This window comes from Pleurodeles waltl, chromosome 1_1 (assembly GCF_031143425.1).
Source record: "Pleurodeles waltl isolate 20211129_DDA chromosome 1_1, aPleWal1.hap1.20221129, whole genome shotgun sequence".
Classification (NCBI taxonomy): domain Eukaryota; kingdom Metazoa; phylum Chordata; class Amphibia; order Caudata; family Salamandridae; genus Pleurodeles; species Pleurodeles waltl.
The window spans coordinates 774,756,478-774,773,616 of record NC_090436.1 but is presented as its reverse complement, the minus strand read 5'-3'; the positions used below and the strand labels follow the sequence as shown (position 1 = coordinate 774,773,616).

The following is a 17,139-nucleotide window of genomic DNA, read 5'->3' as shown; positions in this document are numbered from 1 at the left end:
GCTGATTTAAGGAAGCTTTATTACGATAAACAGGGGGTTGGAAGTTTCGGAGGCTCCGAAGCTCTATTTAGAAGGGCTCGAGCTGAAAATGAATCTGTAAAACGTGCCAGTGTGAAGACTTGGTTAGCTGGGGAAGAGGCTTATTCGCTGCACAAACCTGCAGGAGGCGCTTTAAGAGGCGGGCCACCGTTGTTAACGCACAGCTCGATTATCAGTGGCAGGCCGACATAATCAGTCTTCAAGATCTAGCAAAACATAACGATGGCGCCATGTATATATTAACCGTCATAGACGTCTTGTCCAAATACGCATATGCAGAGGCGTTAAACGATAAAAGTGGTACCAGCGTTACAGCTGCTTTTAAAGACATCTTCGCTAGCGGGCGTGTGCCCCAGAAACTACAAACAGACGCCGGAAAGGAATTTTTAAACAAACATTTCCAAAAATTATTAGACCTGCACGCTGTTCAACATTTTGTAACGCACACAGAGGTAAAGGCTGCTGTTGTAGAGCGTTTTAACCGTACTTTAAAGTCGAAGATGTGGCGATATTTCACCGCCAACAACACCTACAGATACGTGGATGTTCTAAAGGCTTTTATAGATGTTTATAACGCCACCTACCACAGGACAATCAAAATGGCCCCTGTTAAGGTAACAAGGGATAATTCGTTAATGGTGTGGAGAACGGTGTACGGTAGGCGTCTCACACAGAAGGTCAATAAACCGGATTTAAAAGAAGGGGCTCATGTCAGGGTTTCAAAGTTGAAGGGGGTCTTCACCAAAGGCTACCAACAAACATTCAGCGATGAGATATTCATAGTGGAAAGTGTGCAGCTTAAAGAAGGGGTATATATTTACAGGTTAAAGGACTACGCTGGGGAAGAGGTATCGGGTGTCTTTTACACAGAAGAGTTACAAGAGGTGCCCTACGACCCGAACAGGGTGTACAGGGTTGAAAAGGTTCTGAAAAGAAAAGGGAGCGGAGCCCGGCGACAGGCGTTGGTCAAATGGCGCGGGTGGCCCGAGAAATTTAACAGTTGGGTTCTGGCCAGCTCGTTGCACGGTGTGTGAGGTATAGCTGTAAACGCTATGATGGAGAACTCCCCTTTTTATATCACGCTGCCATCCAACGCTTCGAAGGACATGTTCCCAGACAATCAGATTTCGAGTTATACGGTGAAACTTGCAAAGCCAGTGGATTTGAAAGGCCCGTGGGAGGTGGCACTAACGGAAATACAGTACCCTAGAACTTGGAATACCTTTACAAAGGCCGATGTTAAATTTCATATAAAGCGACCTCAGGATGCACTGACCTATAACTTGTCTTTCCCGCACGGCTATTACCCTACCGTCGCAACGGTGGTCGATGCCATCAACAAGTCTATAGCCAGCACTGAAGCGTATGCTAATATATATCTGGTATTGGATCACGTTAGAAGAAAGGTGGTTCTTAAAGCCCCAGAGTTCAGTACAGTGTTTAAATGTAGTGGTAAATTACAAAGGGTTTTAGGGACCGTACAGCATCACCAAAGGCAGATGGATCCAGACCCTACATGCCCTGATATTAACGGCGGTTTTTATACACTCTACGTTTATAGCGACATTGTAGAGCCGCAGAGGGTCGGGGATAGTTATTCCCCTTTGTTGAGGTGGGTCCCGGTGCAGGGTGAAAATAACGCAATGGTTAATATACAACATCACAAACTCGACTATGTTGCAATTTCTAAAAACCATTTTGACACTATAACCATCATGGTGTACAACGATCAGTCGGAGCCGGTCGCCTTTAAATACGGGAAAGTTATTGTTAAGCTTCATTTAAGGCCACGGCGCGAAGGTGACTATTAGACAGCTGCAATGGTCACCATGAAAACCTACGGGGATCCCTCGATGTACAGGGACTATTATAGAGTTCAGGCCGGGTATGGCGGTCCCCAACCCTACTTTCAAGGGGCTCCGGTTATGTATGGGGCGGGATTGGGGGGTTTCTTCCGAAGCATGTTTAGACGTGCCATGCCCTTTTTGAGAAGAGGGTTCGAAATTGCAAAACCTCATGTTAAAGCGGCAGCTACAAACATAGCCCAGGACGTTGTGGGCAGTGTAACGTCTGCGGTAGCAGAGCGCATGAATAGACAGCCCCAAGAAGGAGCGGGGTTGCTGTATAAAGCGCATGGTTTTGTTAAAAGGAAGCGAAGGGCATCGCTGCGTAGGGGGCCGCCAAGGCCCTATAAGAAGCGCCGGACTACTTCAAAAGGCCCTCACAAAAGAAGAGTCATAAGACGGAAGAGATCAACCAAGAAGAAGAGAACTCGTTCTAGTGCGAATATTTTTTAAAACATCGATCATGGCCTTCGTACACTGTGCATCGGGTGAATGAGCCAAATCTGAGTTAGATCTGTTTTCTCTCAAACCCACACAGACAAGCATTGAAAACAGTTTTTTCATGGAAGTGTCACCGATGGCCGCTCTGACACCCCTTGCACCGATAGAGTTTTATGTGTCGGGATCCACGGATATGTACCTTGATCTCAACAATACTCTCCTGCACCTCGTCTGTAAAATAACCAAAGCGAACGGTGACAACATCGAGGATGATGCTAGAGTGGCCCCTATAGCCTATCCCATCGCAACAATGTTTAATCAAGTGGACATTAACCTAGGCGATCGCCTCGTCACACAGAGTGATAACATGTATGCCTACAGGGCCTACATAGAGAGTATTCTAAATTATAGTCGTGATGCGCTGGACACACATCTTTCAGCGGGGCTCTTCTACCGAGATACCGAAGCGCATTTGGAGAACACAGCTTTGGACGGAGACAACGAGGGTTTTAAAAAAAGAGCCAGCTTCGTCGCCGGCAGTAGGCAGTTTGACCTCCTGGGGCGCGTACATTCAGACCTTTTCTTCCAAGACAAACTGTTAGTCAACGGTATTGATCTTAAGATCAAACTCAATCGTAACAAGGACTCTTTCTGTCTCATCAGCGGTGATGCAGAGCAGTATAAACTGGTTATATTGTCAGCGAGCCTGTTTGTAAAGAGAGTGAAAGTGTCCCCAAGTGTCAGACTAGCCCATGCTGAAGCTTTACAATTATCGAACGCCAAGTATGCCATTGAAAGAGTTGCTCTGAAGATATTCAGCATCCCCGCCGGAACCCGATTAACGCAGCAGCAGAATCTATTTCTGGGGCAGTTACCGAAACTCATCATCATAGGGTTTGTGGACAATACCGCTTTTAGTGGCGCCTACAACTCAAACCCTTTCAACTTCAAACACTATGATATCAACTATGCCGCTCTGGTTCACGAGGGTGCTGTGATCCCCGCAAAACCTTTCACGCCGAATTTTGGAACATCAAATTTTGTCCGGGAATATCTAGGGCTGGTCTCGATAACGGGGAAACAGCTGCGGGACTCAGGAGTAGTTGTTTCAAGGGAAGGGTATGCTGCAGGCTACACGCTGTTTGCGTTCGACCTGACGCCGGACATGGAAGATGGCGACCATTACAACCTGATCAAAAACGGAAATCTAAAAGCGGAAATACGTTTTACACAGGCACTGGCGGCCAATGTGAACATGGTTGTGTTCTCTGTATTCGACAGTGTTATTCAGATCAACCACGCCCGTCAGCTCATGTTTGACTACCATTGAAAAAGTGTAAAATAAAAATTACAATTTTTTTTTTATTTTTTAAAAAAATATATAAAATGGACACTACTGAGATACGTGACTTCTTAAGTAGACATAAATATGCTAAGAAATACTTTCTAGGGGTATACCCTAGCGATGGACTACCTGAAAAGATAGGCCCGGAAAGGCCCCGTACCCTCGTCTTTAACACCGATCCCCATTACAAGGGTGGGGCACATTGGGCGGCACTGTTTCTGGATGTGGACAAGGTTATAGTGTTTGATAGTTTAGCTGAATTCCCTAAGCATAGTATTTATACAAAGCCGATATTCAAATATGTAAAAAAAGCATCACCCACTGTTGTGTATAATAAACTGCGGGTACAGGATCCTATGGCCATCACATGTGGGGAACATTGTATATACTTTATTAGTAAAATGTCTGAAGGTATAACGTTTAGAAATTTTTTAAATCTATACTCAGATGATTTAGTAAACAACGATGATGTTGTTATGAAATATGTGAATGAAAACTACAGGACAATGTCACACGTTGTTAAAACAGACACGGGTCTCTGTCAAAAGTGTAAGGTCTTGTAAAGCTGTTATTTGTACTTGTGAGTGTCTAAAATAAAAAACATCTTAAACAAGCTTTCATCCTAGGCATTTTTTTTTTAAATCCGTACTGTGTACATTTTCAAACCATTCATAAATAAAAAGATGGCATACTCCGGCTGAAAATTTAAAAGTGTTTATTACAAGCATGTTTCAACACGAACATTTACATGGTTAAACATATAAAATGAAGCACATTTTTTCGAACCGTAAAAACTTTTAACAAAAAAAACTATACATGTGTGCAAAATTAGATCGGTAGCCATGTGTTCATTTTGAATAGTCTCTTTTTAGGCCCCATAGGAAGATCAGCACGGTCCCGAGCGGGTGTTAGTTGTGGAAAGAAAGGCGATGTCGATATAGCGGGGCTCCTTGTAAAAATAGCGGGGGCCGGGTCTTTTAAACTTTCAAGCTTACGGCGATTCTCGGCATTTCCGATGATCGTGGAGGGAATGTTGAGTTCCGCAGCTGCATTTAGGAACTGTTCCCAGCCTCTAGGAGCTTCTCGTGTTGTTAGGGTTTTACCGTGTGTGAGACCCCGGACCAGATCATACATATGGGAACCAGCAACCGGCTGCCCTTTGTAAACGAATTCACCCCGGGCGTTCCAAGTGGTCAAATCTTTAGTAGTACTCATTTTACTGAGTAACATTTGCGCAGCCCCTCTATATTTCTGACTGATATTTTTTAAAAGGTCTAAGACAAAGGCATCAGTTGTGGGTGTGGGACCTATGTCATGAGCCTGCGTAGAGGGTCCAGGCGGCTGTTCAGCATCGGGGTGTACAGCGTCAGTTTGGTTTTTTCAGAGGTGAGTTGCTTGTAGTATTGTAGAAAGTTTTGAAGGGCTCCTGAGTAAAGCCCTGCCTTGTCGTGGGGTTTTAAATCAGTCCGGTTCAAAATGGCTTTGATTTCCGCATCGAGACGATGTGTTTCGTTTTTGCGTATGTCCCAGACGTCCGTGTTAGAAGGGGACAGATGATCCACCTGTTGCCGGGGCACGAGGTACATTTTGTGGGCGTGCTCCATCAGGATCTCGACAGTAGCCCTGTGATTAGGGGTATAGCTATACCTAACAACGACCCTATAAAGCCTCCTGACTGTTTGAACAGTTTTCTTTTGGAAAGGAGTGAAGCCCTCTTATTGCTGAGCTTCTTAATAATGTGGCGTTTCTTCTTCAGAACCCGGAACTGGCGCGTTGATATAGGGACATTACCTTTTAGGGTGTTTAGGGCTATTTCTGAAATGGCGGCCACTAAATCATCCGTGGCAGCGCAGAGGATGGCTTTTCTTCTCGCGGGGCTGGCCGTGATCAACATTTTTAGAAGTCCTAAATTACGTCGTAACCGAGCCGACATTGTGGGGACCTTATATTACAAGGTTTAGAGTGTAAATGTTATAAGCAGCTTTTTACTTGTTCTTTTTATAGTTTTTGGACACTGTTTTAGGCGTGTAGGCGACTGGGAAGTCCGGGGGTATTATGCCGGATCGTAGTCTGTAGTCTTCAAAAGTGTTGGGTTTCAAATCCACCAGTAAGTAGCCGTGGGGTTTTGCTGTAGCATCGTTAAAGGCATCCATGAAAAACTGGGTGTTGCCGGGGTACATTTGTTTAGCTATAATTGAGATTTGAAGTTTGTCTCTAGGGTTTTTAAATAAGACCAGGTATGAGGCGTTGAGAGTTATGGACCGGCTGCTCTTGCCCTTGTAAAACAGGTTCTGCACTATATAGCATATGCTCAGATTGCGGTGGTGTGAATATTGCGTAAAAGCCCGCTCAAGCTCGGGGTGGTCCCCTCCTTCACGCATGAGGTCATCCACCACGACCATGTTTACAAGGTGTTTTGGTAGCAAGTCATCGTCGTTGAGATTATCGGGGATACCCTCTATAAATCGAATGTGGGGAAATTTTAGGGTGAGCTCAGTGTAAAGATCCTGCCAGCATGAATAAAGCCACACAATGTTGTTAGGGGTCTGAGATAAAACACCGGGAGCGTTTTCTAACAGTTTCTTTATAAAAAAACTTTTACCGCTATTGGAGGGCCCCGCTAAAACGCAGGAGAATGGGTGCTGCAGTCTGGTGTCCATATCTGGGCGATGTTCAAACCTCTAATGGCTTTTAGTAACCGTAAGGCAGTGTTTTGTAGTCCGTTGTGAGGACCCGTTTGTCAAACACTACTCTTAAGGTTTTAAACATAGGCTGTGTTGTAATTTCCCATTTTTTCTTGGACCTGACTATGCTCGGATGGTTTACAACAATGGCTTTGCTATTTTTGTGATCGCTCGATGCAGAGTATTCGTGCACCAGGCCCTTCAGACAGTCAAAGTTTATTTTAATCGTATTGTTGACGTTTAAAGTGATACCTTTGACTTTCATGCAAACCTTGTTGCTTGAGGTCTTATAACTGTACGTCTTAGGGCCTGATGAGGTAAATTCCTGTATATACTCCCCCTTTTCGAGCTCGCTGGTCAAATCCCCTAGATAATCACCCAGCGGAGGATCTTCATCACCCTCTTTACTCACAAAGATAACAGAGTCTGTGTCATGGTACAAACACCGTTCCTGAAGCTGGTCCAACAACCTGTAAAGCTCTAACCTAGCGTGAGCGGTTGTGAAGCATGCTATAAAGATGTTTATATTGTTACACGTTGTGGGGTACTCTTTGGCGTATTTCCAGCATAGAACGGCCGTCTCGTCGTCAATAAATTCACAACTGGATACGTCATAAACAGGTGTGAATATGTACTTAAAAAGCTCATCCGGATCTGTGACGATGGATGTGTTTGACAAATTGGTCCGCTGTGCGAACTTTCCCCACAAGGAGTTGAGACAGAGCTTAGCTAACTGCCGGCGGGCGGGGTTAACCTTAATGAACGCAGGTCTCAGTTTAATACCCTCGCGCGCTTTGTAATCAGCGATATACTTTTTCTTTGAGGGCTCATCGACACACCATTCTGGATACCCCGAGGCCTCCTGCTTGTCTCTAAGAAACAAGTTTATGTACTCAGAAAAGAGCTGTGTTGTTGTATTTGGAAAGTGCCAGACTTCCAGGATTTTACCAAGCCGATACCCTTTCTCTAGGGCCGTCTGCACCTCAATGGTACACCACGTCCCTTCCAGCAGCCTCTGCTCATCACTATGCCGACATTCGCTAAGCTGTTTACTTTCAGCGCAGGTACGGCATAGGGGGAACATTAGCTTACCGTCGACTCTATAAGGGAGCACCGGAAAGTAAAGTTTCCGCGGAGGGTGAATCTGACACTTAATGATTCCAAAGTACTCTTTGAGAGGTTTAAAGTTCCTGTATACAATTGTAGGGTGGCCCACAGGGTACAACTTCACCTTGTTCACAAATGGATACAGACTAGTGAAGTCGTAGTAATGTATTTTCTCACCAGGGCCAGCTACACGGTACAATTGAATGGCGTTTGTACGGCCGCCGAATAAGGCGTCACGGGGCTCCAGCGGTGAAGGTAGCTGCTGGCTCTTAATAAAAGTGCTCAGTGCGCCATCTTTCGATAGCTCAGTTACCCAATCATGTTCCCAGAGAGTTCTCAGAACAAACCCACAACTCTCAATATACTGCGCCTTTGCCAGAGTCCGGCGGTACAGATGTTCAAACGTGGTGCCCTGCAGTCTATTAAATTCATGGGGTTTGTAACACTGAGGGCAACCATGGTAAAAACACCCGTTGAACTCAAAGGCCGTTGGAACACCGTTAATTAATGCATACCCGTCTAGATAGTAGCGGCCTAGACGGTATTCGCCGCCCTGCAAAGCGTGCTGAATGAAGATGCTCTCATTCACAGAGACGTACATGAGCCACTGAATAGAAGGTGTGGAGTAACGTTTCTGCTTGCCGTTATAGAGGTCAGGTGGTATTAAGGCGATAGTTTCAGACCTTAAAAACATGTGTTTATAAATAGACATGCACATTGAAGCCAGAGTAATGTTTTGAAATGGGTCCAGGTATACAGTTATTTTTTTTTCACGCTCGCACGGATCTGTTTCAATAAACACGACCCGCTTCGTCATAGCCACCACAACATCTCTGAATAGGTTGCATGCTTTTCGCAATATCATAACGTCCGCCTGACAGTATGCTCTCAATTCAGTTTGGAAATGAAACCGTTTTTCACGGTTTTCATCGTACCACTGTAGAAAACTCTCTTTTTCAGAGGGCATCATATAATCGCAACCATAACTGTCGGGCGGAGGCATAGGCCCGAAGTAATTCTGATTAGCCCATGTGTTAAAAAAGTGTGGGAAATAACCTTTACAGCCTTCAAACCCAAAGGCTTTTGGCAGTTTGCTCAACTTCATGAGCAGAAAATTCAAGGTGTCTATGAACCTAATGTCAAAAGGCACAACCTTAAGCAGCATTAGTTTGGAACCTCGGGTTATGAGACTAACGGGAAGCTTTTCATGTATCAGGTCCCTGATAATGAAAAAAGAATCATATGCTTTGGAGTTGTGAGCCAGAAATGTATAATCCTGGTATCGGGGTTGCATAAATGTGAGGAGGAAATCATTCACGCAAGCCCGACCTTCAAACTCCCAGCTCCCATCACCGGTTAGATGGTGGGCGTAAATATAGTTTGGTTGGTGCACCCCCGTCTCTTGCGTACACTCTATGTCAAATACGATATAGTCTTCTGTTTTTTTCTGGTAGTGACTTCTGAGCATGTAACACTCATGGGTTGTTCCGGCTATAAAAGGAGCTGTACACCTAGGGCACTGCATACCTTCACATTTGTGATCGACAGGTTTATAACGGCCGCAAGTCCCACAGTCGGCTTTAAGAACACATTGGGCGAGGCCTATGTGCGTGTTTAAGCAGTCTTGCGACCGACAAAACAGCTTGCACGTTGGACAGTTCACTTTCAGAGCATTGTCATTGACACAACCGTCCCTCTGACACATTTTACAGTGTAATTCACACTGGTGTTTGGTCCGGTTGTTGTATATGTGAGCGCAATGCTCACACACATACTTGGCGCCTAGAAAACCCTTCAGGTTCAAGACACCGTAAAAGTGGTTTTCATGGTGTAGCACATACACGGTCTTGTTTTTCACACCTTCATTGGTAGTGAAGTACTTCCAAGAACCTGCATGGTATAGAACTTTAACCGTCACGGCGAAGTGATTCTCAAAAAGTCCCAGATCCCCAAAACCGACCATTTTGTCAGTCGGTATCTGAAGCGCCTCATGTGCTGCTACAGCCATCGCCATAATGACGGCGTCTGGGGTAGAGCGGTCCATCAATAAGCCTGCAATGCTTGCGGCCAGACACATGTTGGTAGCTCCGGTATTAAAATCGAGCAACCATCGTGATTTCTTGTCAATGATTTTACTGTACATAACGCTCTTTAAGGCTCTGGAAGCACCCCCCTCGCGCCCCCTAACAACGAGGGAGATGATTCTAAAGGACCCGTACGCCAGTAATTCAGCCTTGCTCTGTAAAAGTTTAGATAGGTTTTCTAAAAACGTTACAGCGTCAAACACATCCCGAGATGACCGTCTGGTGAACAGGGGACTATTGAGACCCTGTCCCTGAAAACGCATCTGAAAGAAATCATTAGGACCCACATCGTGTAACAATCGTTCGATCAGCGTTTGCACAGCCTGATGTATAGCTATGATGCCATGATCTGAGGAGTGTAGGCGATCTAGGTTAACGAACCTAAACTCCTCATAGTGTTCGGTAGCGTTAAACCGCTCTACAACACGACTATACCGTCTCACACTTTCCATAAAAACTGGTTCTGAAGCCTCAGTTTGAGAATTACTGGTTGTTGGAGAGCTCCCAGGGGTGTGGTTAGATGTAGGTGTGTTTTTAGACCTTCTGGTAACGCAGAGTCTGGCTTTCTTTAACTTTTTTATTACCAGCTTGCGTTTTCTAGAGCTACCAAGCCACTCTGGCTTCTTATGGGCCCATCTGGTTTTTGGTAAACGACCCCCGCCGATCTGAACAATGTCTGGCTTGTTTACAAATGGTGACACTGACACTACACCGACTTCGGACGGGGCTCCTCCAGACTGCTTAAGGCTGAGACGGCTCGGACCGCCACCCCCAGACGGCCTGTAAAGACCAGCAGCACCTCCTAACTCTATATTTTGAGGTCTTATGGGTGCAGGGCTTGGGGGTTGACATGACCTCTGACTATTGAGTGCTCGTAAAACTCTTAGAGCTCTACTAAGCAGGTGCTGGGGCTTCTTTTCATATTTAGACCTATGGCCCCCTGTACTGGTAAATGTAGTTCTAACATTCCCCGGGTATGTACGCTCACCTAGTCATGACGGGATGTTACCCATGGCCACAATTGTTGAAGCGCAAGTTTGGGCCATTGTGTTTCTACACCGAGCCATCAGCTGTTTTAAAGCCTTTATGCTAGCTCTGGATGCCCCTCTATTACCGTCGTTCTTACATAGTTTTAAAGTTTTTAGATGGAGTTGGCATTTTAACTGTCTGAACGAATGATGGATTTCTTTAACGTAGTTGTCTAGAACTCTAGCCCGGCTTGAAAGGTTTGTTTCAAGGCCAGTACTTGTGACACTAGAGGGGTGATTGCCAACTCCCTGAGCATCCCCAGTTATAGGACAGCGGCCGTTGTTATCACCCCCAATCACGGCTGAGGGATCAGAGCGGGACGTAAAAACAGGATTCCAGTGTGAACATCCAGGAGTTTGAGAGCCCTGATCATCGCTCGAGGGTGTTCCAAAACTCTGATTTTGCGTTCCGCTACACCCTATACTGCTGTCGGGGTATATTGATGATGATGGTGAAGACCATTGCGCACGGGCACTTGGCGCAGGACTGGTGGGGTCGTATGCCCCCGGGGGTGTATCGGGGGACATCAGACATGGGGATGCCGGGGCTTCAGAACTTTGGGTAGTACCAGCTAGAGCCTTAAGAAGCTCTATACAGTGGGAGTAGGGATCCTCTGCAGGGTGATCATTTTCCATGGAGGGGTCACATAACACAGCGGGGATAGTTGTACACCCTGGAGAGGTTAGGTCGAGGCCAGACACGCCGGTATTAGAACTCTGGACCCTAGGGGGAGCCGGTTGTACCTCAACAAAATTTTTAAAAGACAGGTCTAGAGGCCCAGATTGTTGCTCAGGGTTCTGGAACTTCTTCCTACGATTCTTTAAGGACAGCCGATTTATTTTAGGGTTGCTGCACTGTTTTGGGGACCCTCCAGAGGCTTCACAAGGTGCAATCAGTTGGGCGCTTGGCGTTGTAAGAACGATAATGTCCGGATGGTCACACCCCAAACCCTGGATAGTTGTTGCAGAAGTGCCCGCTGTACTAGGTATTCCCTTTATGATGGATGATGTGGTGTCGTTATGAGTTGTACCTGGTCCAGGAGCGACGGATGTGGAGATGTTGCAGGGCGGGTCTCGGTGCTCGGGTTGGCTCACGAGTACCGATGACTTTGTGGGGTTTTGAACAGTCCCAGTGTAGACCTTTAAAGATGACATCCGCGGCTTAGGCTGAGGGCAGGCGTCTCCGGAGCTCTGGTGTGATGATTCTAGGACGTAAAGATAGCAAAATATAGATTAGGGCTAGTTAGAGCGGCTATACCTATGGGTCGGAAAGACGTTTAGACACACGCTGCACTGTATACACCAAACTCTACATTTTCTTAAACTCACCATGGTTTTTCCGGCTTGAGGGTCCCTTCTTAATGGGCGGGCCGTCCTTAGAACCAGGGGACTTCCTTTTGCGGGGCTGCTTTTTAAGCTTTCCATCCATATCCCGGCTCGCTTCATCCATAGGAGCCCCTCGGGATAAAAAACATAAAAAAATAATGTTACACATACAATATAATACATAGACTATACGAACTCACTGAGATGACCAAATATAGGTCTGATTGTTAGACCCTGTTAGGTTTTCAATGGGGGTACAAAAAGACCCCTAATATATACCTGCAGAAACGTTATCCTGTGACAAGGTGCTTGACCCCTCTTGAACCTGGAGGATTTGTTGGAGAGAGGCAATCGCGCACCTGAGTTCTGCATCATAACCTATGCAAACACATGGGTGCCCATTAGAAGTAAAATAAAAAAATAACATTCCTGACAACGTCGTTCAGAACGACCAAGGTCCTGTAACTCACCTTGCTGCACGGTCTCCATTTGCACAGGGGGTTCCCCAGACTCTTGACAGTCCTGTGTACAAGAGAGACAGATTTACCTTTAAACATACCACAATTCATCTTCTACGTCCGAACCCTTCATAAAAGCACAACAAGGGTAGGACAAAAAGAAAAAAAAAAAAATTTACAAAAAAATTTAAAAAAAATAAAAAAATAATAATAAATAAAAAATAAAAAAATTATAAATAAAAAAAAATTTTTTTTTTTTAAAAAAAAATTTATCTATCAAGATTCAAATTGTTGAATCCCTATGTTCTGTAAGTATAAATACATATTGACAACTGTAAAACTTTTCTCAAAAACTATACACGGTTTAATAAACAAATTCCACATGGTGGCGCTCTTGCATAATACTACCTCTAGGACTGTCTCTATAAGACATAGACTGGAAAGTGGATCCTAGGATCCAGGCATGGTTTTCACCTTAGCTGAACAAGGCTGTGAACCATGTGTGGGGGCGGAGCTCAGTCTAAACTCATAGCTGAGCCAATTCCAACACCACACAGTCTTTGTTTTAAAAGAAAAAGAAAATGGCCGGATGTGGATGCAACATGTGTGAGGTCCTGGGTTTTTTTCAAGGCAACAAAATCAGATCCAAAGCCATCCTGAACTAAGGTGAGTGGGCTGTGGTACTTGAGGGGTCTGAAAAGCTTTTAGCAGGGATAGTTATTTTTTAATCATTATTATTTTAATTTATTTCAATATTTTTTTTTATTTATATGCTTTTAAAAAAACGACCTTGTAGGCCCCTAAACCCCTGTCCACACTTGCCACACAAACACACACAGATATATATATATATATATATATAAATAAATAAATATATATATATATATATATATATTTTTTTTTTTTTAAAAGGCTGTCACATGATGGCCTGGGGGTCTCTGAGCCCTGTGCTCAGGGACCTCATATTTGTATTTGTATTTTTTTTTTTTAAATGCTGCCCTAAGGGGCCTTGGGGGCCCCAATCCCAAGGCCCCCAAAACGCTATTCATTTTTATTTCTTTTTTTTTATATTTGTATGGGCCCTAGGGCCCTAGCGCGCGAGGTCAGGGCCCCACAGACCCGGGCCTCGCGCCATTACTATATTTTTTTTTTTTTTTTTAAACAAGCAAATGCCGCACTCTGGCGGCAAGCGATCGGATCCCCGAGACCATGGGAACCCCACGAGGTCTTGGGGATCCGATCGGATGGTTTAATTAGAGAGAATACCGCGCTGAAACACGCACGGCATTCTCTCTAATTAAACTTTCAACGCGGCTCTCAGAAGCCGCTGGGGTTTTCCCCAGCGGCTTCTGAGAGCCGCGTTGTTAATAAGCCCATTTTTAAAAAAAAAACTGCCGGCAGAGGTCTCCGAGGCTGTAAACGCTCGGAGACCTCGTTATCAAGTTAGGAGATCTCTTCACGGAGGCATCGCGACCTCCGAGAAGAGATCTCCTAACTTGATAACGCTGTCTCCGGGCTTTTACAGCCTCTGGAGACACGCGCTATTAACTTAACAAAGCGGCTCCCAGAGACCTGCAGGTCTCTGGGAGCCGTTTTGTTAAGTTAATAACGCGGGTCCCCAGAGCCCAGGACGGCTTTGGGGACCCGCGTTATTAACTTAACAAAGCGGCTCTCAGAGACCTGCAGGTCTCTGGGAGCCGTTTTGTTAAGTTAATAACGCGGGTCCCCAGAGCCCAGGACGGCTTTGGGGACCCGCGTTATTAACTTAACAAAGCGGCTCTCAGAGACCTGCAGGTCTCTGGGAGCCGTTTTGTTAAGTTAATAACGCGGGTTTGGGGACCCGCGTTATTAACTTAACAAAGCGGCTCTCAGAGACCTGCAGGTCTCTGGGAGCCGTTTTGTTAAGTTAATAACGCCGGTCCCCAGAGCCCAGGACGGCTTTGGGGACCCGCGTTATTAACTTAACAAAGCGGCTCTCAGAGACCTGCAGGTCTCCGGGACCAGTTTTGCTAAGTTAATAACGCCGGTCCCCAGAGCCCAGGACGGGTTTGGGGACCTGCGTTATTAGCCTAGCACAGCTGCTTTCAGAGACCAGCAGGTCTCTGAAAGCAGTTGTGCTAGGTTAATAACACCGGTCCCCAGAGCACAGACCGGCTCTGGGGACCACGAGTTATTAACCTAGCAAAGCTGCTTTCAGAGACCTGCAGAGACCTGCAGGTCTCTGGGAGCTGTTTTGCTGTGTTAATTACTCGAGCCCCAGAGCGCAGTATGGCTCTGGGAACCTAGTGATTAACTTAACAAAACAGCTTTCAGAGACCTAGTGGCCTCTGAGACCAGTTTTGCTAAATTAATCACAAGGGCCCCAGAGCTCAGGCCGGCTCTGGGGGGCCCTTGCTATGAACATTTTGGCGCTGCTCTCAAAAGGCCACGCGGTCTCTTGAGAGCCACGCCGCAAAAGTTCATAACCTGGGCACCCCAGAGCTATGGTTGACCCCTTGGAGCGTAGTTATTAATTTTAGAGCTCTGCACCCCGGAACTCATTGCGCTGAGCTCTAAAATTAACAACTAGGCCACCCCCAAAAGCTCACCACTTAAACACACTATTGCGGCCATATAATACTGGCCCATACCATAAAATACACATAAAAAAATACATAAAGAGCCCCATAACATTTCCTGTACAAATTAAATACAGCCCCACCACTAATACCCTTAGCTACACAACCCCCTGAACCATGACGTACACAATAAGCCCACCAAACTGCCATCAAAATAAGTGCAACCCCACAAAAATACAGGCCCCTACATAGTCCCAGAACCAATATGTACATATTAAGCAGTCCAAATACACCCCACATCGTAAGTGCACTCGCCCTGAAATACATGCCTATACATTGCACATTAACCCACAAGTACCAATTAAACAACCCCTAGCCCCACAAAACAAGTGCAGACTTTAAAAAATACCGACAGATGCACAGCCCCAGAATCAGCAAGTACACATTAAAAGAACACCATCCCACAAAATGAGTGCAGATTTTCAAAAATACATGTCCATACACAGGTCCAGAACCAGCAGGTACAAGTTAAGCAGTACCAATACAATCCCCAAAATAATTGCACCCCCATAAAAATACAGACAAATACATAGCACAAGACCCTACTAGTACCATTTAAACAAAATCACCCCACAAAGTAATTACAGTATCTCAAAAATACACTAATAGCAGCTTTTACATTTTTTATTTTTTATTTATTTTTTAAAAGCAGGCATTTTACATCTCTATGTATAGTTAAACAGATTGGTGCTAATGTCATTGTTAAACTTTAGTAAAACACATACACACATCACACTGTTACAGACCTTAAGTAGAAGATGTTCAGCATCACCAGTCTGAGCTCTGCCCTTCATGTTTCCAGCCATTATGTCCTGATGCGTCCCTGCTTGCCACAAATGTCAGTATGTAGTTCAGAAAAAAAGAGGCCTGTGAAGTTGGGGGGTTCTTATACTAGGATCACAGTGGTAATTATGCCTGGGCTCTGTGATTGGTGGGACCTGGAAATAGGCATCTGTTATAGGTTAGCAATATTTGGCCTTTGTTGTGTTTCAACTTTTAATTACTGTGTCTGTTTTCTAATTTAACCCCACCTCTGTCACCCCTGGAAAGAATGTAAGCCCATCTCTGTTTTAGATTAGCCATGCCACAACAACCTCTGTTGTGTTTCAATCTTTTAATTACAGGGGCAGTTCTGGGAACCCCTGAAAGAATGTAGGCCCATCTCTGTTTTAGATTAGCCATGCCACAACAACCTCTGTTGTGTTTCAAACTTTTAATTACAGGGTCAGTTCTGGGAACCCCTGAAAGAATGTAGGCCCATCTCTGTTTTAAATCAGCCATGCCCCTCAACCTCTGTTGTGTTTCAAACTTTTAATTACCGTGTCAGTTCTGGGAACCCCTGAAAGAATGTAGGCCCATCTCTGTTTTAAATCAGCCATGCCCCTCAACCTCTGTTGTGTTTCAAACTTTTAATTACCGTGTCAGTTTCTAATTTAACCCCACCTCTGTCACCCCTGGAAAGAATGTAGGCCCATCTCTGTTTTAGATCAGCCATGCCCCTCAACCTCTGTGGTGTTTCAAACTTTTAATTACTGGGCCAGTTCTGGGAACCCCTGAAAGAATGCAGACATGTCTCTGTTTTAGATTAGCCATGCCACAACAACCTCTGGGGTGTTTCAAACTTTTAATTACAGGGTCAGTTTTCTAATTTAAACCATCTGGGAACCCATGAAAGAATGCAGGCCCACCTCTGTTTTAGATTTACCTCTCTACATTGATAGGCTGGCTCTAACATAAGCAGCATTTGACCATTCCCACTTTATTTATTTTTTGGATTAGCCAACAGTGTGGAGGTTTGACCAGACCGCCCACTTTGCAGCCCTGTGCAGAGGCCCCCTAACTGGCACTTGGGCATGAATGTCTGACATGTCCAGACCTGTCCCTCTCAGGCTCTGAAACCACTTGCACAGCACTAAGTCATACTTTTTTTTTACACAACTCATAGGCCAAAACCCAGGGGCTAGGACCCAGACACAGGGCTAACACGTGACACCACGTGTTCACAAACCATGTGACACCCCCATGCACGTCACTTCCGGGGAGGGCTTTCTGGGACACCGGAAGTCCCAGCCACCGGATATGACGTCATTTCCGGGGCGGGACAACTGTCACTTTTAATATGGTGATTAAAGGTATCCCTTCCTACTACTTGAGAGCGCCACGAT

The 17,139-nt window shown here is 45.3% G+C and overlaps 2 protein-coding genes across 2 annotated transcripts in view; one reads left to right on the top strand and one right to left on the bottom strand.

Annotated features, from left to right (window-relative positions):
* LRRC2 (leucine rich repeat containing 2) overlaps positions 1-17,139 on the top strand; it is a 1,181,887-nt gene that overhangs the window by 683,114 nt on the left and 481,634 nt on the right. The gene's annotated exons all lie outside the window — the stretch shown is intronic.
* LOC138287300 (uncharacterized) lies at positions 10,070-12,217 on the bottom strand. The gene is made up of 3 exons (XM_069227658.1): positions 12,178-12,217; positions 11,902-12,030; positions 10,070-11,777 (listed from the first exon to the last, which is right to left on the bottom strand). The coding sequence occupies exons 2-3, from the start codon at positions 12,020-12,022 to the stop codon at positions 10,537-10,539; spliced, it is 1,362 nt and encodes a 453-aa protein (XP_069083759.1). The 5' UTR covers positions 12,023-12,030; positions 12,178-12,217; the 3' UTR covers positions 10,070-10,536.